General features: G+C 50.2%; 1 protein-coding gene across 3 annotated transcripts; it reads left to right on the top strand.

The window, feature by feature from the left end:
• The first annotated feature begins 1,608 nt into the window (after positions 1-1,608).
• Positions 1,609-22,594, top strand: GJC1 (gap junction protein gamma 1). Of its 3 annotated transcripts, none has more exons than XM_030509019.1 (4): positions 1,609-1,670; positions 16,429-16,542; positions 18,375-18,450; positions 18,566-22,594. In XM_030509019.1, the coding sequence occupies exon 4, from the start codon at positions 18,585-18,587 to the stop codon at positions 19,764-19,766; it is 1,182 nt and encodes a 393-aa protein (XP_030364879.1). In that variant the 5' UTR covers positions 1,609-1,670; positions 16,429-16,542; positions 18,375-18,450; positions 18,566-18,584; the 3' UTR covers positions 19,767-22,594. The 3 variants fall into 3 exon arrangements, with proteins under 3 accessions (XP_030364879.1, XP_030364881.1, XP_030364880.1); XM_030509021.1 differs by having other exon boundaries at positions 1,619-1,670; positions 18,378-18,450; XM_030509020.1 differs by lacking the exon at positions 1,609-1,670 and having other exon boundaries at positions 16,114-16,542.
• Positions 22,595-23,403: the final 809 nt, after the last annotated feature.

The raw sequence follows: 23,403 nt of genomic DNA, 5'->3' as shown, positions 1-23,403 counted from the left end.
CACCCCTCCCCAGGCCTCGCTGGGGATGCTCTTCACCTCCCAGGACAGCCCAGCACCAAACTGGGTCCCTGAGGAGAAGGCCAGGCAGCTCCTGGTGCTGCACCAGCCCCAGGGCTGCAGCAGGATGGGTGCCTGCGGGGCCAGCAGCGTGCTCGGTGCTGCACAGCACGTCCCAGAGCTCCAGGGATGTGACCCTGGCTCCGGAGCCAAGCGCTTGGCTGCTCCGTCCCATTGCAGTGAGGGGTTTTGCCCCAGGAAGGAGACATCCATCATTCCTCCCCAGGATGGCTCCGATCCCAACCCAGCGCTCTCCGGAGCTGGATAACAGGGCTGGAAGTTCCTGTGGAGGCACCCATACACTGATGGGCATCGGCACTGGTCATTCCTGCCCTCCGGTGAGCAGAACCATGGGGCTGTGATGTCCAGTGGGTCCCTATGGATCTGAGCATCGCCCCAGGAAGGGCGGCAGGATACGGCCTGGGCTGGCGTGGGAAGGAGCCGGTTCTCACGCCAGTTGTTCCCAGCCTCTGGAAAACACTGACCCGCAGTGGGGCCCGAGTGGCTGCACAAGCTCTTGTGGCTGAAAACCTGGCCCCATGTGTACAGGATGGGAATTTTCCATGGAAATGGTTGTTCCCTGGGAATAGGGGCTATGCATGACCAGACCCTGATCCCTAGCCCCTTTCCAGCTAGAATTCCATCCCCCGTCTCCCCTCAGCAAAGGAGCTGTGCAGGGTGGCTAGGGAATGGGGCCATGGAGCAGGTAAACTGAGGCACGGCGGCAGGCAGAGCTGCTCCCTGGAGCAGGGGGTGCTGGGGGCTCCATCTTTGGCACGAGTTCATCAGGGCTCAGCACTGGGACATGCCAAGGGGGTGAATGGCCCCTCTGCAGAGGGGCCACTGGCAGTGAGCGATGCTGCACTGGCCCCTCAGTCATCCCTGTTTGACCCACTCTTGGTGTCCCTATCCCTGTCCTGCTCCTAGTGCCCCCATCCTGCTCCTGGTATCCCTGTCCTACTCCCAGTGCCCCCATCCCCACTCTTCCCTGTCCCCATCCTGCTCCTGGTGTCTCTGTCCTGCTCCCTGGCCCCATCCTACTCGCACTGTCCTTGTCCCTGTCTTGCTCCTGATGCCCCCATTCCTATCACGCTCCTGGTGTCCCAATTCTGCTCCCAGTGCCCCTGTATTTGTCCTGCTCCCCACGTCCCTGTCCCTATCCTGCTCCCCGTGTCCCTGTCCCTATCCTGCTCCCCACGTCCCTGTCCCTATCCTGCTCCTCATGTCCCTGTCCCTCTCCTGCTCCCCGTGTCCCTGTCCCTATCCTGCTCGCAGTGTCCTTGTTCCCATCCTGCTCCCGATGCCCCCATTCCCACCCCGCTCCCTGTGGCCCCCTCCCCTCTCTCTCAGTCCCTCCATCCCTATACCCCCCCCCCCATCCCTTTTCCCGCGCGCGGGGTCTCTCGCGCACAGCCTCAGCCCCCCCCCCCCCACAAACGCCGCCGGGGGGCGCGCGCGCGGGGCGGCACGTGGCGGGTGGGCTCGCGGCGGCGGGGGGGTGATGGGGGGAGAGAGAGAGAGATGAATTCGCGCATGCGCCGAGAGCCCCCCGCCCCCTGCCCGGGCTACGGCGGCCCCGCCGCGGCGGAGACGGTGTCCGGGAGAGCGGCGGCGTGAGTGGGGGCAGCGGCGGGCACCGGGGGCTGAGGGGAGCGGGAGCCGGAGGGGTCCGAGCCGCGGGGGGCTGAGGGGAGCGGGAGCCGCTGTCTCTGAGGGGGACGGAGCTGTGGTGGCTGAGGGGGAGAGCAGAGCCTGAGGGGACCGAGCCGGGCGCCCTGAGGGGAGCGGGGCGCTCCGAGCCGAGCTGCGGGCTCTGAGGGAGGCGGGAGCGTGAGGGGAGCGAGCCGCGGGTCCGGGCGGCCGGGAGCAGCCGCCGCTTCCTCCGCCGCCCTTGCGAGGTACCGGCTGCGGGACGGGCCCGCGCGTCCCTGCGGGCTGCCCGGCGGGGGCTCTGGGTCCCCGGCTTTGGGGGCAGGGCGTTTCTAACGCGTTTATCCCCGAGGGAGGAAACGCAAAGCCCCGTCGCGGCTCTCGGGCATGGAGAGGGGCACGGGGCTGGGCGCTGGCAGCGCACGGGGCGCACCTTGCAGGTGTCCGCACCGCCTCCCCGGCAGAGCTCGCGGTGTGCTGCGGGTCGGAGCTCCAAGTAACAGGTATTTGTGAGCTCGGTGCTGAACTCTCCTGCAAAGCCATCCCGGCTCCTCAGCCTGGCGGGACAGCGCTGGGCGCATCCCCCGGGGTTCGGTCCACGGCAGCAAACGCTGTTGTAGCACCAGCACAAGCTAAGAAATGAGCAGCTCCTCGCTCTCCTTGCCCAGATAAACCTTTATAACACGGAGTTACCCTTGCTCAGAGCTAAATGGGGCTTGTGCGGTTTGGCATTTCCCTGCACTTGATCTTCACGCAGAGCACGAGGAGGAAAACCCACCCCCTGTATCAGACCAGGGAAGTTTTGGCCTCTATTTGGTCTGACTTTCACCCATCACCGTAAAATTTCACAAGAGCAATGTTTGTACAGTTATTTTTGCTGGGTTTTTTTAGCCACTTCTCTTTTAGGGGTTCGTTGTGACTCTTTCTGGTCACTGCGACCTTGCTTCCCAGGGAAGTGCTAATTTTGTGCCGCCGTCAAATTGATTGCAAATAGGAGATAGCGCACAGAGATTTAATTAGGGCATGGATGTGCAGTATGGATTCTCGAGCAACAGTTGGTAGCACGGGGCTCAGCTTTGTCATTGGGTGTTTAGTTCGTATTTAGAAGTAAGAAGAGCAAAAACCTGGCATTTGTCAGACCATTGATTATTCTTGTCATTTTTTCCGTGTCTTCTGCCCAGTGGAAGTCAAAGAGAATTAGTAGAAAGAAATAACCTGACCCTTTCTGTTGGAAATCTCTGTCCTGGTGATGTTCAGCAAAGCAGCTGTCAGTCCAGTGACCAAACCCACCTCTCTTCAGGTCATTTAAAAGGGGAAAGCTGGTGTGTGTGTCAAGACCTGTGATTGGGAAAGCGAAAAGTGCCAAAACCCACCTTTCTTCAGGCCATTTAAAAAAGGAAAGCTGTTGTGTATGTCAGGATGTGTGGTTAGGAAAGTGGGAAGTGCCTTTCTCTGTATTTATGACTTTTCCAAGTATATTCCAAAGTTATGCTTGTGCTTTCCTGGGGCACCAAGTGAGCTCCGCTCTGTGAAGCGGGATATGGAAGAGCTTGAAAAAGAAAACGAATACACAAACCCACAGATAATTTGAGCCTTATTGTGCTGTTCCGTATTCTCCCCATAGGATTGCAAGCAGCTGGAAGTCCTGGATTTCCAGCAATCCCAACATTAGCTGCAGCGTTCCTGCAGCTCTAAGAGGCAGGAGGGGACGATGTTTGTTTCCGCTCCCACGTTGCGCTGGTGACTGGGGGATCCTGAGGGCTTGGCAATGGGTGGGCTCAGCAGTTCCACACTTTCTGTGCCTGACGAATGCACAGGCTGCTCGTCCTCCTCTCTGCTCAGCAGCAAAACCTCCCAACGGATAGATGGTCCTGAAGCTTAAAGCTGAAGTAGTTTGAGCACAAGGGTTTCCCGTGCGATGGTGCAGCCGGGATCCTTTGTGGCTGGGGGCTGCTGACCATGGCAGTGGCGAGGTAAGAGGTGAGGGGCTTGGAGTGAAAGCCCAGGTATGCTGGGGCTGGTGGTGTGTGGAGAGCTGTGTCCTCTGGTCAGTGGTGGCATTGGGTGTCTGCCCTGGCGGTGCTCCTGTGGCTCCTTGTAAGAAAATACCCTTTGCAGCATATTTTGTGGAAAAACAGTGACTTGGCTGACATTTCTTTGTTGGAAAGTTTGTGTTTTGGATCCTGTGAAACTTTTTAACATGATGGTTTGTAAACCGTGTTGAATACGTGTTTCAGCTGCTCTTTGTGGTGCTGTTTGGATTCGTCACCCAGCTTATCTCCTTGCAGTGGCTTTTGAAAGGGGCTTTATCGAGTTTTAGGTCAGTTTGAACTGTGAAAAGTTATTAGAAACTGAAGACTGGCCGTACCCTTTCCAAAGACACTTTTAGTGCGAAGACTAGAATTGCAAGTTTGCATTATCACTGCTGCAGTGGCCATTTGAACTTAAAAAACTGAGTGTTTTCTTAATTGCTGCAACAACAATTGCAGCAGTTGTTGCAATTTGGAGCTTTTTAAAGCAAAGCAGGTCTGAATGTATGATTGTAAACGAGGAGCTGGCTTGAAGTGTCTGTTTTCCAGCTGGGTTCCACTGGTGCCCATTCTTAGCCCTTCATTAGTGATTATTTTTGCCTGTTGCTTCAAAGCAAACATCCCAGTCATCCCAGAGGACTTGCAAGTGATGTGAATATCAGTAAAGAACTGAACAAATTGGGGTCACAGACTGAGAGCGCGGCGGGTGGCTTGGAATGAGTTAGGGAAGAGTCCAGAAGGGTTGAGAAGTGTGCTGACAGTGAGGACTTCCAGCAGTCCATCTGCCTCTAAGCAGAGGGAACATTACCAGACCATGAGCGTGTTTGTGAGGACGGGGCGGTAGCAAGGCAGAGATCAGCTGCTGGCCAAGTTCAGACCCATTGTAAGAGTTTTGCAAAGATTTTAGTGCTTTCCTGAAGAGTTTTAATTGCAGACACAGTTTTCATGAAGATTTTTTTGGGATTCCAAAGGCAATTCCGAATTGGGTTGCTTAGGTGAAGCTGTCTTAAAAGGTCTTCTCTTGGCTTTGTATGGTTTTATAGCTGATGGGTGAGATTCAAGGGCAATTCTTACAACCTGTGAAGCACCGACATGGGTCCGTTCTGGCCGGGGTTGCTCAGACTCCTGTGTCGGGCCGGTGCTCGCAGTGCGGCTGATGCTGCTTTTCTGACCGAGCTGTGATGCTGGCGAGTGAGGGCTTGTTCCAGGCTTGGTGACCTGCCAGCGTTCCTCTCACGGTCATTTGGACCTGCCTCTTTCCTAATGCCACTTCAGGTTTTCATTGTCTCTCTTTTCACCACTGGGAATGCCAAGTGAGTTGTGGCAGGTACCTCATTTCCACCTTCGCCCTGTTGCTCTGGTGGGATTCTCTGGATGGCTGCCCTAACTCAGACTGTGGTCACGATCACTGAACAGTTGGAGTAAAAACCTGGCAGATAATGGGCCCCTTTGTAGTCTGGCTGCTCTTCATGCGGCTGCTGGCTCATTAGGAGGAAGGTGATCCTTCTTTCCCCACCGTGCTTCCAGCTTTTGGTTTTGGTGCTGCGACTCAACAAAGTGCTTTATGGAGTTTGTGCTCCAGATTTATGTATTTTTAATCTGGTTATTAGGAAGTAAATTATTCCTGTGAGAAAAAGATGCATTAATATTCCCTACTTCTTATGCTTGCTTTATGGTAACACTGCTGACCTGCATAGGGAAGCACATTCCTTCCCCGTATCCACTTAGGAAGACTCCCTGAATTACAGATGCACCTCTGTAACTGGTCCCTGGGCTACACCAGCCTCCATGTGGGAATGGGATCCCGATTGCCTTGGAAGGAAAGTTTTCTTGCAGGACCCCACACCATTATCAGTGTTTCCAGCTGGTCTTTGCACTTCCCATGAGCAGCAGCAGGAGGGAACTTCCACCGTCCCGACCTTGTGCTGTGTAGTAACGTGTAGTTGTAGTTACTAATGGTCAACTAAAGTCCCATCTCACTTGCTGGGTTCAGTATTGCTCGATGTCTAAATGCTGCCTCTACTTTTAGCAGTTTGAATTACCTGTTCATTGTCCATTGTGGTTCTGGTGGGCTGTTTGCTTTCCCCTAAAAGCCACACACAAAAAGAATTGATCCTCAAAATGCTCCGTGGAGGGGAAGGCGGCAACGGCGCCTTTCCTTTTTTGCCCTTCTCGTGCCATAAATATGAGTTGTTATCAGTGCTTGGGTGGTGACTCACAGTTCTCCCCAAACTGGAGAACATCGAGTAACTGAGGACATTGCTTGTCTGCGAGATCTGCTTGGGGTTTTTAAACACTTCGCTTCTTTGCCTGTAACCCAGCAGATTTCGGGTGCAGTTCTGGCTGTGCTCCGGGCCGTTAGGATGTTACAAGGTGTTTTCTGGTAAAGGAAGTACTGAAGATGGTTGGTCTTGTAGCAGAAAGAAATCGCTTTTCCTTCAGCAAACGCAGATAACTGCGTTTCATCCCTCAATATCGGTTAATAATTCCATAAAGAGTAAATTTCAAAGAACCTATGGCTTTAAGTAATAACATGAGTTACAATAAACTCCATAACTAAAAAGCTATATTTGGAAGAAAAGGAGTAGTGTATTTATGGGCAAAACTGTATTAAAGGAAATGTGATGGAAAAATTGAGTCAGATGAGCTGATGTATGAGGCATTTCCCTATGGAGTCATTGGGCTGAAAAATGTTTTCTATGCCTAAACTTGAACAGATGCTTCGACACACACACACACATACAGACATGTACAATCCTCCCTAGTTTAATATTAGCAGTGGTGTGCATAGCACTGTGATTAATTCACAGACCAGCCTGGTTTAGTCTCTTTTCCAGGGGCTATGGGGTATTTTCAGATCATCCAGGTACTTATGTCTGGCTGTAAAGATATGAGCAGCCCGCTTAGTAGCAGCATTTCTTCCCGGTTTTACACCAGGCGTTAGTCACTCCCTGACCTGAGATTTACATTCTGACACAGGAGGGAAAGATCTCTCCCTATTACCTTGCTTAGATGAAAACCCTTGGAGTCAGGCAGCTCTCTTGCCTAAATAAGTACATGATCCCAGCTCTGGGCTCTCAGAGACATTAGTTCCACCTTTTTAGTTACAGATTTGTCAGGAAACAACTCCGAGTGCGGTGCTTGACCTCGATTGAGATACTGTGGAAGTACAAAGAGAAGACATACATATGGATGAGCAGCAGACTGTACCTACGGTTCTTTTGAGTACTGATGTTGCATTCAGTGGTGCTGGAGAGGTGGCTGACACTTGTAGTTTGTTATTTTCCTTTGAAGACCCATTGTGGTGTTGCCCTTAATCCCCTTTCCCAGGGTTGTAGGATTTGCCTGCTAGGCTTCCTCTCTTCTAAAAATTCCCCCAAATGCAGCGTGTTGGAGCTGCTCGTTTCCACTTTGCTTTCCTGACGGAGCTAAACTGCTGAAGGACTGTGGAAGAATGACTTCTGGGTCTAAGCGTGGCTCTGGCTGTGGTGCCTCGGGAGTGCACATCCTCAGGATGAGCGCTGATGCTTCTGGCATCGGGATATTGACTCCTGCTCCCGGTGACATCCCAGCATCAGCCTCTTGTGAGTGCTGCGGCGGTGCCAGACTCTGCTATAACAAGTCATCCTCTGTAAAGTTCTGTATCTCTCTTGTGCCTAAAATAGTAGAGAGCCTGGAAGGGAGATTAGATTTCTTGCGTGCTTCCATGCCACCTTGAGGGTGAGTTTCTGACTCCGTGTTAACTCGTGGAAGTCTTGCTGTGTTATGGATTCAGGGACACAGCTGACAAGTAATGCTGCATAATCCGGGCGCCTGAGGTTAGAGAAACATCAGCAGGCAGGCACGGGGCTGGTGTAGGTTGTGCATATGGGGCTGGCCCTGGTGTTAATACGCTTTTAAATGGCATTTGAATCAAATCAGTAAGGCTTGTAATGTGTGTCTCGAAGGGGGAGTGTCTTCCATGCAGCAGCTCCTCCTAAAACCCTCCTGATTTTTCTGGAAAACATATTGAAGTAGTTGAGAAGTGACTGGATTTTAATTGCAGCAGACATTGGTTCACAAGAGTTCCTTGGCTGACACTCAAATAGGTAGTTCAACTGTTTTTAAAAGAAGAATTTTCATAGTGGAAACTGTGATTCCTGGGATATTAAAAAAGTAAAATGGAAATGTTTGGGAGGAATTACACAGTGATCTTCCATCCAGCCATATGGAAATGATCTTCTTTATTCCTTGGTGCGTGTAAAGTCTTTGCTACTTCTGGTGTTTACTTGAAGCATCCACCTCTGGCATGGCCCAGCTCGATCTGTATTCCTCAGCCTGCTCTTGCTCTCTTTGCAGTCTGGGGCAAACCCCCATCGATCCGGGTGTCTGCAGAATCCAGTTCCCTGGAGGATTGTGCTAGGAAGGTATTGATAGAAATAAATCACTGCTGCCCTTCAGGTGTGCCCGTTGCATGAGACTTGCCCACCAAGCACACACTGAATCCCAATTGGCTGTAACTTATCCCCGATCAATAACCTGAGGTACCTGTGGATTTGCCTTTTGGCTTCTTCTGGTACCTCTCTTGTAGCTGATTCATGGACGTGCTCTTCCCACAGCCCCCTGGGGAGCCCCTTGCTTCAGCAGTTGCCATGCATTTGGGAGGCTCAGGGTCGTGGTTTAAGCTGCCTTAAATTTGCTGCTAATTTTCATAAGCCCTGTTGATAACACTAAATCTGATAAAATCCATGGCTCTGGAAAGCAGTCAAGTAGCCAGAAATGACCCCCCCTTGCTTGGGGCACGGTGGGAAAAGGGTTTCTGGCTGCCTCTCATAGAATACAAGTTGTTCGTGGCTATTCTCAGATGGAAAAGAAGCAGTTGGTATGTGTGTTCTCCCAGCTGGTACGACGGAGCGTAGGGACTTCAGCCAGCGAGTGCCTCAGGTCCCTTCCCGAGAGGGTCTAAGAGGAGTATTAAAGTCTTTCAGAAAATGACAATTTTGGGTTTCTTATTTCACTATAGGAAATAACTTTTTTTCAACAAATAATTCACTGAGTGGATTTATGGGTGTATTTATATTCTTAGTTTTATTTTTGGCAAAATAAAGCTGTTGAACTTGAGCTGGGGGAACAGTTGAATGCCAGTGCAGCAGTCTGGTGATTTACTACGCTCCTCTTCTCAAAACAAATTGTACTTGAACCCAGTTTCCTGGAATGAAACTCTTCAGTTATTCCTGCAGTTTAGGAGCAGTTGGGAGCCATGGAAGCAGCAGGACAGCATTTGGCTGGTGAGTGAGCTTGCCTGGCCAGCTTGTGTGATTGCTGCTCTCTTGTTGTTGTGGGCCCCTTGCTCTCTGGTGCTCTGGAAGGAGCATCTGTGCTGTAGAATGGTTTTGGTGGTCTGGTGGGATGTGTCATTCTGTCCTTGGCTATAGATGTTCCCAGCACCATCCTTGTGGAAAGTCGCAGATGTCCGCAGACTTTTCTGGTCCTCATCCTCCATATCTCAGCAACCAGAAAGTCCAGAGCAGCTTTAGCAGAACTATTCCAAGTGCTGGAAGAGGGACTTTTCACAAGGGCATGTACTGACAGGATAAGGGGGAACGACTTTAAGCTGACACAGGGGAGATTTACTTTGAGGGTGCTGAGACGCTGGCACAGGGTGCCCGGAGAAGCTGTGGCTGCCCCATCCCTGGCAGTGTTCAAGGCCAGGTTGGACACAGGGGCTTGGAGCAACCTGCTCTAGTGGAAGGTGTCCCTGCCCGTGGCAGGGGGTTGGAGCTGGGTGAGCTTTAAGGTCCCTTCCAGCACAAACCAGTCCAGGATTCTGTGATTCTAACGCAGTTGGTGGTGAGGGTTTGCTATATCCTCATCTGCCTTTTGAACATCCTTCCTTCTCTACAAAGCTGCTGTTGAAGAAAACGTTGCATGAATTTGGTATAATCGTAGGATGAGGTGGTGTCTTCTACCAGATCAGGTGACAGAGCTGGGAAGTAATAGTCTGATTTTCAATTTGAGTCACAGTGAAACAACTTCCTTGTTGCAGAAGGGGTTAACTGGGGACATTGCATCATGGTACATGCTGTCTGTTTTATTTACAAGGTGCTAGTTTGTGAGGCTTATCTCTGAAGCAAACACTGTCATAGTTTTCTTTTGGCTGTCATAAGATGGTGGTGGGTGAATTAGGTGTTCATCCCATTCAGCTGAGAGCTCAGCTGAGAGCCTCCTGATATACAGGAGCCGACAGAATTACTCTCTCTTGGCTTCTCTCTCCTTTCCCGAAATGGCTGCAGAGTGATATTTGGGTCACTTGCCTCCAGTGTGTCATTTTCTTTTGACACTTATCCCTGTGAGCAGATAGGAGGAGCCCGATGGGGAACTGCTGTGGTGCTGTTGGCTGCACTGGAATCAGGAGTAGTTGCAGGGGTGTTGTGGTGGTTTGAATCACTAATCACAGCAGGACAGGGAGATGTCTCTGATGCCTGACTGAAACAGTGTGTGAGTGAAGATACACAGAGCTTGCTGTGAGAGGGAGGGGGGCACCCAGGTAAGGGCTCGGATGCTCTAAGCCCCATGCAAAGGCTGTTGCTCTCCAGCAGCACGTGTCCCTCAGTGGCTTCCCTGTGGATGGACCAGACACCTTTTGGCTCTGTCTGGGAAAATATGATTTTTCCTGCTTTCCTTGCTGCAGTGCTCTGGGTCTCGGGGTGGAAGCGTCCATCCCTAGGGCTGAACTCTCAGCCAGGGCATTGTGCTGCCTTTCGTCTGAGTGCACAAGTCCTGTTGCTCTGCCTGGGCTCTGCTCTTCCTCAGCGGGTCTCCGGCTGCAGCCTGATGTCAGTGCTGGGCCTGCCCAGGCAGGGCTGAGGTAGAAGCTGAAGCAGGACCCTGTCTTGCAGTTCCCTTTCCTCCGCATGCTGGTGAGCGTGTCCTGACACGAGCTGGAAGTGTGGGATTCATTGGTGGATGTGTGGGATTTGTTGGCAGGTGTTTGCAGTAGCCCCAGCCCCGCTGTCCATCGCACATCCATTGCTGTTGGTCACTTTGTCCAGGCCTTTTGTCATCGTCCCCGCTGCATTTTTATCATCTTTATCCTTCCATCACCCATATTTGTTAAAATAACTGCTGGGAACCCAGGTGAAAGGCAGGATGCTGTGTCAGGCTGGCTGTGGCTTGTTGCCCTCAGGATGGGGTGTTTCATGGCAAGGACTGTCATGCCCTGTGCCTCACCCTGTGATCTGCTCGCTGCTTTCTTCTCCATTATTACATTTCCCATCACCAGAGCACAAGCATCATCTGGGACTTGCTTCAGCTTCTTGATACCTCAAGTCTGTAGGGCAGATCTGAAGAGCAGCCTGCTCAGGTTTGCTGAGCATCTGACAACCCTGGCCTGAATCACTACAGAAATGCCAAATTGGGGAGCTCACTGTGCCAGTTACTGAGCTGGTACACCTCATCCCCATCGGTCAGAAGGGATACTGAATGCTGAGCATGGATAAAGGGATTCAGGCTGACACAGACCCCAAAATGGGTCTCCAAAAGAGCTAGCAGAGACTCTACGGCCCAGCCTCCGTTACGCTGAAGCCTGGTGGCACTGCAGGTTCTGCTCTCACATGGGCTCGAGTCAGGCTTGCAGCTCATCCCGTCCTTGTGCTGCAGCACAGGCTGCCCGATGGCCACTGCTCCTCTAAGAGCCAGGATCTCGCGTGCTCCGGGGTGTGTGCCCCGGAGAAGATGCTTCCTGGAGGAGTGTGGTTGCTGCAGGTGAAGTTAAAGCTGGGTTTGGGCGGCACGAAACACGTTGTGGTTCTGTTTGAACTGTGTCACTGCACGGGAGTGTTGCTGAAAGTGTCACTTGGCTTCATGTTGGCATTACCTGGAGGGCACGCCGGGGCTACTGGAGGTTCGTGTCTTATCTGCACATCCCAGTTTATCTCTAAGCTGAGTGCTTGGGTGGGTGGATGGATGTTGATTTGCCAAAGGAGATGTATTTGACATCTTTATTTTTCTGACAGCACAAGAATCTTGTTATAGCTCTACCTCTTACCCATATTTTAGTGTTCTATTTATATCCTGCATAGGATCTGTGGTCTCATTCAGAGAGGGGTTTTTTGGCTTGGAGGGGATTGGTGTGGGATCAGCAGAACCTTGTCAGGACGCCTGGGATTTGAAGGCACTGTTCAGAAATGGTTTCTAAATTGACATTGATGCTTTGTGGCTCTTTCAAAGCCATTCTCTGCTCATAGCCCCCTTCAGACACTGGAAGCTGCTCTGAGGTCTCCACACAGCTTCTCTTCTCCAGGCTGAACAGCCCCAATGTTCTCAGCCTGTCTTCATATGGGAGCTGCTCCAGCCCCTGCTCATGCTCGTGGCCTCCTCTGGACTTTCTCCAACAGCTCCATGTCCTGCTTACACTGAGAACACCAGCACTGCACACAGTGCTGCAAGTGGGGTCTCATGAGAGCAGAGGGGCAGGATCCCCTCCCTGACCTGCTGCTCACGCTCTGGGGGTGCAGCCCAGCACACGGGGGGGTTCTGGGCTGAAGCACACACTGAAACCGGGTCATGGGGAGCTTCTCATCCACCAATACGCCCAAGTCCTTCTCTGCAGGGCTGCTCTGAATCTCTTCCCCACCCAACCTGTAGCTGTGCTGGGATAGCCCTGACCCAGGGGCAGGACCTTGCACTTGGCTGTGTTGAGCTCCATGCGGTTGGCATTGGCACCTCTCACCTGTGTAACTCCCATGCTTCCTCAGAATGCTGGTAAATCCTGCCCGTTCTTCAATTTCAATGTAAACGAGATGTGAGTAATGCAAGTTATTCATTCATCCTCATGCAAATCCTGTTGTAATTAGCCTGTGGGCCCAATTTTGCTTTCATGTATCATGAAACCTCTTTTGACTAGCGACAGAATTGCCGTGCCTTTATTCTTGCATTTTTTTCTGTGTCTTTTTAAACGGCTTCAAAACAAAGCAAATATTAATAAATTAATCAAATTTCGTTAGCATGACATGGGAGGGCATCTTTTTAAGGGAAAAATGTCTTCCTGTAAATATATTCCCCTTAACATCCGCCTTTTGGCTGCAAAATACGCTGTTTGAGACAAACCTTGTCTGAGGAGGTGCTGGTGAAAGAGACACCTGAGAGCTGCAGCTCCCTGTTCCCCCAGGGGTGTCTCACGTTCCTGTGCTGCACCTCACCTCCATCCCAGGGAACACGTGCTTGTGAGCAGGAGCCCATACCTGGTGTGTGCTCGGCCAGGGTGGGTGTCTCTGGCTAGGAGGGGGTGGTGAGCTGGGCTAGGGCAGCGCTGTCAGCCAGCCATGGTGGAGAGGTCAGTTGCAGTCCTTCAGCCAGGGGCAGGATGGTTTGTGTTGGAAGGGACCTTAAAGCTCGTCCAATTCCAACCCCCTGCCACGGGCAGGGACACCTTCCACTAGAGCAGGTTGCTCCAAGCCCCTGTGTCCAACCTGGCCTTGAACACTGCCAGGGATGGGGCAGCCACAGCTTCTCTGGGCACCCTGTGCCAGCGCCTCAGCACCCTCACAGGGAAGAGCTTCTGCCTCAGAGCTCATCTCAATCTCCCCTCTGGCAGGTTAAAGCCATTCCCCTTGTCCTGCCCCTCCAGGCCCTTGTCCAAAGCCCCTCTCCAGGTTTCCTGGAGCCCCTTTAGGCACTGGAGCTGCTCTAAGGTCTCCCCTTCAGGAGCCTTCTCTTCTCCAGGCTGCCCAAGCCCCAGCCCAGCTCTCTCAGCCTGGCTCCAGAGCAGAGCTGCTTCAGCCCTTGCAGCAGCTCCGGGGCCTCCTCTGGACCCACTCCAACAGCTCCATGTCTGCCTTGTGCTGAGGACCACATAGCGTTTGATGCAGCCCAGGACACGAGTGGCATGGCCAGTTCTTCAGCCTCCAGTATGCCCCAGCCCTCCTCTGCAGGGCTGCTCTCCCATCCCATCCCGTCCTGTCCCATTGGTTGCCCCTCAGCTTGGTGTCATCCACAGACTTGCTGGGTGTGCACTCAGTCCCACTGGCTGTTGGTGATTGAATGACATGAAATGAGTCCTAATACCATAGAAGCATCATAGCACCATGGAAGATCTTGAGTTGGAAGGGAAGAATCATTGAGACCAACTCCAGCTCCTCGGGCAGGACTGCCTGATGTTAATCCAAACATCAGCACACTCCCTGCTGTCCTGCTCTACAGCTCCTAGTTTGTACTGGGATGGGGCAAAAGGAATCCAGTTTGTACTGGGAGGGTGTTCAGCCTGTATGAGGACGTGGCCACAGGATCCAGTTTGTGCTGAGATGAGGCCAGGACATCATTCTGAAGGCATTTGGTATTAGACAGCCAGAAGTGAGGCTGTTCTCAGAATGGCTGTTCCATGTTGCACCACCTGATGGGTGCTGTGTGTGTCAGGGGATGGAGTGTTCCTCCAGGGTAGCCATGGTTCCAGCTTCCTCTGTTCCTCTGTCCATCCCTGCCTCACCTCAGCTGCCTCATCCGATGGCAGGATTTTAGGGTCGCTACAGTGAACTGCTCCTCCGAGGGGCAATTCTTCCCTCCCCGACTGCTGAGAGGCCATCACAGGTGAGAAAGCTGGAAGGGGATGAAATTAATCCCGTGTTTAAATCGATTTTCAAAGCCACCCGTGGGTTGGAGAGGGGAAGCTGCACACACAAGAGGCCGATCACTGCCTGTGTGTGAGCAATAGCTGTGTTAAACTAACTCCAGCGGTTTCCTGCAGCGAATCTCTTAGGAAAATGGATTTTTTTCCTTCTTTTTTCTCCAAATTCCTCCTTATTCTTTCTGGATCTCAGTGTCTGCAAAACTTTATCCCCTGCAGGAGCCAGCTTGCTGTCAGGGAAGCGTCATGTTCTCAGCATGGTATGTCCTGCCGGCTCCATGGAGCCTCCGCCGCTGGAAGGGTGGGAATGAACTTGTGACAAAGACAAGGAATGAAAGTCTCTCTCGAATGCACTTTCTGGCATGACTTAAATTAGCTGAAATTGCTGACATTTTTCCTTTTTCACATCCGTGTCAGTGTCCATAGACTGATTTCAAACAATGGAAAATTATTGAGTTAAATGTTGCCAGAACAGCAAATCCGGGAGACACCAAGTGTACGTTAGGTGAAGGTTACCGCAATAGAGCTGGGTCCAGCAGTTCCTGTCTTGTGAAGGCAGAAACATGCAGCCCCCAACCTTGGCTGGTCTCACGAAATGAAGGATATCACCATTTCAAATGCCATAACCAAATTCTTGCTTTCATATTCCATTCAGTTGAGATGGCTTGAGCATTTCCAGTAAGAGAAGGGTTTAATGACGGGTCATTTTGCTTGAACTAAAATGCTTTCTTAAAGACAAGGAGGTTCTTTGCTGCTGGTGGATTCTCCCATATTTGTGGCAGCAGCTCTGCTCCAGACTAAAGCTAAATTTAGAGTGACACTTTCTTGTTGAAGAGAATCCGAGCTCTTCCAATTCACATCTCCGCAGCCACCGCTCTGGAATCAGCAGATGTCTTGGTTATTAAGCACGCATCCGATAACGCCGCCGTCTGCATCTGAAGGCTGTGGCTAACCCAAAGGTACAAGTGTGTGGGGTCAGTGTCGTGTGCAGGTTTGTCATGCTGTTCATTTATATAACGGGTGGAATCCGGGACATGGATCCCAGCCTTTCTCCCGAAGCAGGGCCAGATGTGCTGTGCCCTGCAGTGGGTGCCACGGCCAAGGGAGCTGAGCTGTGACCACAGCTTCCTCTTTATAGCTGGTGCGGTACAATATGAGCCAGCCCCAGATGTGCTCTGCAGATAGAAAAAACACTGTGAGGAGCTGATAAAGACCTCGAGAGAATTTATGAGACGCTGAGGTAGAAGCTCAGCTAAAAGTAAAGATTCGTGTCTGTTCTGGTATTAAAACCAGCATTGATTTTGCTTCTCTGTTGCTACTTGCTGATGAATAAATGTTGACAGTGTTTGGATTTGTAAAGGCTAGTTCCTGATTTTATCCAGATTTACATTGGCAACGGGATTTCATTAATTTCCAATGTACTTGGTGGTTTAATTTTAGGAGAGTTTGACTCCAAGGTTTTCAGTGAGTGCAAATGAGCCCCTCCTAAGACTCGTGTGGGTTCTTCCCTGGTGAATCAGGACATGTCAGGCAGCAACATGTGTGTCCCATCAGTGTCTGTGCTCGGGGACCGTGGCACTGCAGCTCGGTGTGAACGGGAGTGTTGTGGCTCTTACCTCTGTAACCCCCAGTTGCAGATGTGGGCTTCTCTTGCCTTTTCTGTTCAGTGGGTTGAAGACTCTTTGGCCACATAGAGTACCCCTGACTCTACCACCCATTTTGACCCCTAATCTGAGTGTGTGCTGGAAAATGCAGAATGTGTGAGTGAAACAGTCTCTCATCCCACTAGTGCAGAACTCGGGGCTGCAGAACTGCGCTTGGGGTCTTTCTGAAGCGTTCAGAGCATGAAGCCACTTGCAGTAAGGTGCTGTATGGGACTGGAACCCTCTGGTCTTTTTTCCTGTTAAAAATGTGTTATTTCATCCAGTTCTGTCTATGGCATAATGGTTGCGTAGAAAGAAGAGCTGTGATTGTAAACCTGGATTGATGCATGCCCAACTGACAGCCGCCAGATAAATTGATTCGCTGGTCATCATTTTCTTCCCATGTTTCTCAGCTAAATAAATTAAACTCTGAATCTCTCACTTCTAGGCATCTTCCCCATTCTTCAGCTGCTTTGGAGGCTGGTAGACTCACTCTCTGATGTTTAAGCAACTTCTGAAGGATGCAGACACAGGCATTGAGTGCTGTCTTGCTAACCAGGAGGTAAGATCACCTTCCTTGCTCCTGTTTGCACATACCACAGCCAAGGATTTCATTCATCATCTCTGCTCGCCAGCTCTCTTTGAGATGCTCATCCATGAAGACCCTCGCTCCGTTCCCTATTAACTGATGGCCAGAGGAACTGCTCTGTCCTTTAAAGACAAGACTGCTGTTCTTTCCCTTAGCTGCATGTCTGCATTGAGCTTGGTTGAAGCCATAGTTTTGTTTCAGTGGGCTCAGTCTCTCAAGCTACCTGTGTTCTCCTGCATCACTGGTAATTCTCACCTCTGTTTGTCAGCCTGCAAACATGCCATCCACAGCTTTTGGCAGCAGCCGTGTTCTGGTGCAGGCTGGGGAAGCTGCAGCCGAGTTGCCAGGCCTGTTCCTGGCCTTTGCAAGGAGTCGCTGCAGTTACGTGCAGTTGATTTTGGTTCTAATGTGGGAATCATTTGTCAAGACCTTTGTTACTTTTGATACACTCAATATGGTCTTTTTTAATACTCTCTTGTGCTATTTTTCTCTCGCACTGTCATGGAGTAATAAATCAAGTGTCCCATCCCCATGATGTCTGTGCTGTTGCCTTTTCAGTGAAACGTTGAATTTCACCAAAAGAGGGATCACATTTATATCCTTTAATTCTGGATTGATTTCATCCCCTCAAATTTCATTATTTTGCCTCTGAACAACTCTGCAGTTATATGGAAGAAGTTGAATAGTTGCAAATATTCTTCTCTGGGCGCTGGCACAGGGTGCCCAGAGAAGCTGTGGCTGCCCCATCCCTGGCAGTGTTCAAGGCCAGGTTGGACACAGGGGCTTGGAGCAACCTGCTCTAGTGGAAGGTGTCCCTGCCCGTGGCAGGGGGTTGGAATTGGATGAGCTTTAAGGTCCCTTCAACCCAAACCAGTCTGTGACTGGAAGATGTCTTATACCCTGTGCTAGAAGGTCAAACAGTTCTTCCTGTATGCAGTATTTCACCAGTTTCACTCCTTAAAGCTCCACTCGGGCCTGTAACGTTACTAGGTTTGGTTCATTGTTACACTGCAGTGGTGCCAGCACTGAGTTTCCACTGATCGTTTTTTTAGTGTCAGGATTGCAGATTTCTATTGATTTCTGTCTAGCTTCTGATCTGAAACTTTTGACGGATAATTGTTTTAACTCGGTTTTCCTTCTACTCTCCCAAAAGCCACAAGAAAATACATACAGAAGTCTTTTCTGGCCCTGGGAGGGTCATTTTTAGCCTCCCTAAGGGACCGAACCCAAATAGAACAGTTCCAGCAGCAGGTTAGAAGTTAGATCATAGACTCATGAAATGGTTTGGGTTGAAGGGACCTTAAAGCTCATCCAGTTCCACCCCCCTGCCATGGGCAGGGACACCTTCCACTAGAGCAGGTGATGTTCTTTAGGTCGGACCCTTGTCTAGGCAAGGCCCGTGGGGCAGCACTGCTCGGTCACTGAGGTTGTCTTGCCTTAATGCAAAGATAACAGCAGTTGCATGTCTCAGGTTTGGGCTGGACCATCCATTTCTGTCTCAAGCCAGGTTGGCATTGCCCCGTGGAGAGGACAGTTTCTCTCCATGGACTGTGCTTGAGGCTGAGGTGATTAGCTCAGGCCCTGATGAGGTTTGGCAGTTAGAATAAATCCTGTTAGCAGTGGGACAGAGCCAACAGGACCCAGAGACTTTCAGAGCTTAACTTTCCGTCCGCTGTGTTTTGGAGACTTCAGCTTCTAGCATAAATGTTTTTATTAGCATTTGACTTTCTCTTCAGCTTGGGATTAGCTTTGGGAGCCCCTTTGGTTTGTGAAATGGCAGTTAACTGCTCCTTTTTTTATTGTAGCAGACTTCTCAAAAGCCTGTGGAGGAGGCGTAGGATCTTCAAGCAGCTTCTGGCAGCTGGAGGTTCCCGATAACAGGTAATGCTCCAAACAGGTTCTAGGGGGTTCTGCCTCTCTTGGTTGAATGTTTGCACTGTTCAGGCTCAAGCTGATAAACTTCTAAATATTTGGGGGGGGGTTATTTGTTTTTTAGATAAAATTACTTGACCACCATGAGTTGGAGTTTCCTGACCCGCCTGTTAGAGGAGATCCACAATCACTCGACCTTTGTTGGCAAAATCTGGCTGTCAGTGCTGATTGTATTTCGGATTGTCCTGACTGCTGTGGGAGGAGAGTCCATTTATTATGATGAACAGAGCAAGTTTGTGTGCAACACGGAGCAGCCTGGCTGTGAGAACGTTTGTTACGATGCTTTTGCTCCTCTTTCACACGTGAGGTTTTGGGTCTTCCAGATCATCCTCGTCGCCACTCCGTCCGTCATGTACTTGGGCTATGCAATCCATAAGATTGCCCGGATGGTGGAACACAGCGAAGCCGACAGAAGAATCAGAAGCAAAAGCTTTTCCATGCGCTGGAAACAGCACCGTGGCTTAGAGGAAACTGAGGAGGACCACGAGGAGGACCCCATGATGTACCCAGAAATTGAGCTGGAAAGCGAACGGGAGAATAAAGAGCAGCAGGCGCCGGGCAAAGCCAAGCACGATGGCAGGCGGCGCATCCGGGAGGATGGGCTCATGAGGATTTATGTCCTGCAGCTCCTGGCGAGGACCACGTTTGAAATTGGCTTCCTGGTGGGTCAGTATTTCTTGTATGGCTTCGAGGTGAGCCCCGTGTTTGTGTGCAGCAGGACGCCGTGCCCGCACAAGATCGATTGCTTCATTTCCAGGCCAACTGAAAAGACCATTTTCCTGCTTATAATGTACGGGGTGAGCTGCATGTGTTTGCTTTTGAATGTCTGGGAGATGCTCCATTTGGGATTTGGCACTATCCGGGACACATTGAACCACAAGAGGAAAGAGCTGGAAGACTCTGGTACTTACAACTACCCTTTTACTTGGAATACACCATCTGCTCCTCCTGGCTATAACATCGCGGTCAAGCCAGAGCAAATGCAATACACTGAACTGACCAATGCCAAAATGGCCTACAAACAGAACAAAGCCAATATAGCTCAGGAACAGCAGTATGGAAGCAATGAAGAAAACATCCCTGCTGACCTGGAAAACCTGCAGAGGGAAATCAAAGTGGCTCAGGAGCGCCTGGACCTCGCGATCCAGGCTTACAACAACCAAAACAACCCCAGCAGTTCCAGAGAGAAGAAATCCAAAACGGGCTCAAACAAAAGCAGTGCCAGTAGCAAGTCAGGAGATGGGAAGAGCTCTGTCTGGATTTAATGTTGGCTGAGTTTAGACACTGTGTTTTTTCTCCTAGTTTATCATAACCAGCAACCCCTTGAATAATGGCTTCCATTAAGTAACTATTTGACTGTTTCATTTCAGGGATGCCGTTGGCTCGTGATTCAACCTCTCACAAAGGGGTTAAACGCATATTCTAGGATGATAGAACTTTATTCTTCTGTCTTCCAAGTCAGGAGACAAATACTTATATTTAAATCATTCTCAGTGAACGGTTTATGCTGTATGTACAGTATTATAGTACATTTCTTATGCACAATTTTTTTGTATTTGTACACTGGATCTCTGATGTTACACTTTTTTATATTGCCAAGGAGCAAGCAGTGGGTAGCTGGTAGCATTTTGCTAGTTTTATTACTGTGGTCCACAGTTTTTGTCGTTGTTCTTCCTTGGTTTAAACCTAAAACTTTCTATGCTGCGTTCCAGAAGTGCCTTGAACATGCAGACAGCCCAGCAGAGTCTCCACTTACCCAGGCAGCCCATGGGTGCAGCAGGGAAATGGGGAAAACATCTGTTAATGGTGCTCTTGTCTCTTGTTTTTGACCCAAATGATGTGCTACTTAGGAAATGGAAGTGTCATACTTACAGCTACTGGGTGCTCCAGGGTTGGATTCCCAGGAAAAGATGTGTGCAGGAGTCCTTGTGTTCCAAGTACCAGTGCCAACCCTCAGGCAGAGAGGGCTCAGACCTCCCTGCGAGCTTCGTGCACCAGGAGGGAAGAGAGACTTCCAACTCCTGCAAAACATCCCCCCAAAAGTACATAGAAATTGCTGGATTCAGTAATTCCACGTAGTTCTGTGATATCTATGGATAGAGATGGGTTTGAGGTCTGTTGTTACAGACAACCGCTCCCCAAGAGCATGAAGTTCCTTCCATACCTTTTGGATAAGATTTCTGTCTTTTCCAAAGTAATCTGCTTAGATGGAGTCAGAGTGAGTTTGTTTCTCTGTGCATTCCCTGGAGGAACAACCTTCCTCCCCCCCAGCCAGGCCACACGAGCTGTCTGGAAGAGTTTTTACAAAGCCCTTTCCGAATATCAATGATACTGCCTTATTCCAGACCCTTCTTCCTTCCATTATGTCCGAGGAATTCACTTCAGACAGAGCAATCTGTAGAATTTAGATTTCTGCTTGAGAGACCAGTCAGATTTGGCATTCGGAGGCTTTGGCATTACACTTGAATTTAGAATTAGAAAAGGAGAATGCGGAATATGCTGCCTTCAGGGGTGTCTTTCTGGCAAGGACACGCATTAATGGTTGGGAGATGCTGATAAATGTGTGTGTTTTTTGCTACTATTTGTAATGTATTCAGGACCTTGCTCCACGCTGGGCTTTTGTTAGGTTTTCATGCGTTTGAATATATTTTGGGGGCTGTCTCAAGCAGGACTGTTCTGTTTTGAGGCTCCGTCAGTCCTTAGTGCCCTCGTTACAGCCTGGCCAGGGACAGGATTGGCAAGTAAGGCTCTGTGGAGGACACGGGTGAACCCACACTCCATTCCTGTCCCATAGAACATCAAAGCATAGGCTTCATGTTAGATTTAAGCTAAGGGGATATGAGCACTTGCTTGCAGTTGTCCTCTACCCAAGCACTTGCTGACAGTAGGTATTTTGCTGACTTGGTTTTGCTGTTTTCACTCTGGGACACCGGAGCCCAGCTCTGCTTTAGGGAGAAATGAGTGTGGGTCAGCGGGAGCCTCCCCAGTTCACCTCCAGCAGAGATGTTGGGAAGTGAGCTTCCTTTCTGCCTTCGTCTTTGGCTTTAACTCCTGGCCACTGCTCCAGGAAAGGAACAACCTCCCAGGTTTATGCAGTGAAGTTTCAGGGTGATGTGTGTAAGTAGAAGTAGGTAACGCAGGAAGCACACAGCAGTTTTGGGCAGCAGAAGTGGGCTCGTGAGCAGGGACCAGCAGTGTGGGGTTTGTTAATAGTGCTCCTCTAGTTAATGAGGAGGCTGAAGAGAAGCACACAGCCTGAAGATGGGCACAGAGGCTTTGCCAGCAGAAAGCTCTGAGTGTGATGGAGAAGCTGCCTGGAAAACATGTTGTCTGAAAGTACTAGGGAAAGACATTTGGAGCCTGGAGATAATCAGGGATGGTGGCTACAATCCACTCATTATCCCGGACACTGGGGTGGTTCTTTTCAGCTTCCCAAAAGGGGGACGTTGCTTGTGGTGGTTTCAGAACAGTCTTTCACCAGTTCAGTGGCACGAAGTGAAAATCCTTTCCCTTTGCTGCTCTCGACACAAACTGCAGCCGTTTCTTAGCAATGGCTTCCAATAAAACGGGTTTGTGACAGCTCCTTCTCCAATTCATGATCCAAACTATTTCCTGCTTCAAGCTACTGCCTTGGGTCAGTCCTGTGAGCTTCTGTCCCCACCAGTAAATACTCCCCTTAGTGGGCCAAGTGGGTAGAATATTCCAACTGAATTCATTCTGAAAATGCAAAGTAATGGAGCTGTTTCTATTACTGGGGTTTTGTTTTCATTTTAATTGTGTATAAAGTGCACATTTGCTTTGAAACTGAGTGTTTGTTCTTAGTAGAGGATGTCTGTTCCAGCTCTAAATGTTCATGTCTGTGACTGTATTCAGTTTCAAAGTATCAGGCTTGATTTTTCCTTTTGAAGAAATGATACCTGCATTACTTTAAAATGCTCTTTTGCTTTGGCTTAATGTAGGCCATTCCGAAAGAAAAGTTCAGAAGAGACTTTGGGAGAAGAAATCCTGAACAGAACTTGGGTTTGTGTTGTCATTCTCTGGTTTTGGATGCAGTTTGCAAAGAACAATCTATTAAATCCAGTGGATTCCTCCAGTCTGAGTGAGATGGTTTCTTTTTTGCAGCAATAGAATATGCTCTGAATATGTGAAGGAGGGAGAGGGATGTTTTAATGATTTGTCTTAGAGCCATAACTTGGAATTTTTCTATATTTGACCTTGTTTAGCATCATGGAGTCAGTCAGAACGTAACTGAGCTGTGCTGCTTGTGAACTGCTCTTCAGTGACAACAGCTGTGCATAGAAAAAGACAATCTACAAAGTTTGGAAGTCAGACCTTGAAAAGGTCTTAGAAAACATGGAAATCTGGGCTTATGCATATGACTGAGCATGCTGATCCTGTCCAGTGAACTGTGCAGCATTAGCTGCCCTAATTTAGCTGCAATTTGCCAAGGAACATACGGAGCTGGCTGCCCTGCTCCGTTCCGAACTGGCAGCTGAATGCCTGGCTGTGTTGCCGGCACAGAAGAGGGCTTTTGTCAGTGTCCCATGCCTTCCCCTGGCTGCACATTGGCCTCAAAAGTGGGAGTGTGTCTAAGGGAGACATGAAGTGGTTTCAGCTGCAAGAAGGCTGAAGTGAGATGGATTTGGTGGGATGGAGGGTTTGGAATGAAAAGCGGTTTGTTCAGAGTTAAAAGCAGCCATATAGAGGAGGACAGCGCTGCCTCTGTCACAAAGCTCCTCGTGTCCAGGGCTGTGAGGGCAGAAACCAGTGGCGATCGAGAGGGGATCCAGCACTAATACCTCTGTGTGTTTTGTCACTGTCAGGTTACCTGAGCATCCTGCAGTCTCCACAGCCTGGGAAACACGCATGGAGCAGGGAGCAGCCTGGACACAGCCACCAGCT

The sequence above is a fragment of the Strigops habroptila genome, chromosome 19 (assembly GCF_004027225.2).
Source record: "Strigops habroptila isolate Jane chromosome 19, bStrHab1.2.pri, whole genome shotgun sequence".
Lineage (NCBI taxonomy): Eukaryota > Metazoa > Chordata > Aves > Psittaciformes > Psittacidae > Strigops > Strigops habroptila.
Note: the sequence above shows the minus strand (reverse complement) of the source record. Positions and strands in the feature narration are given on the sequence as shown.

Bases quoted from the DNA above. Each gene is read 5' to 3' on its own strand.
- GJC1 (XM_030509019.1), top strand. From the start codon at position 18,585: ATGAGTTGGAGTTTCCTGACCCGCCTGTTAGAGGAGATCCACAATCAC.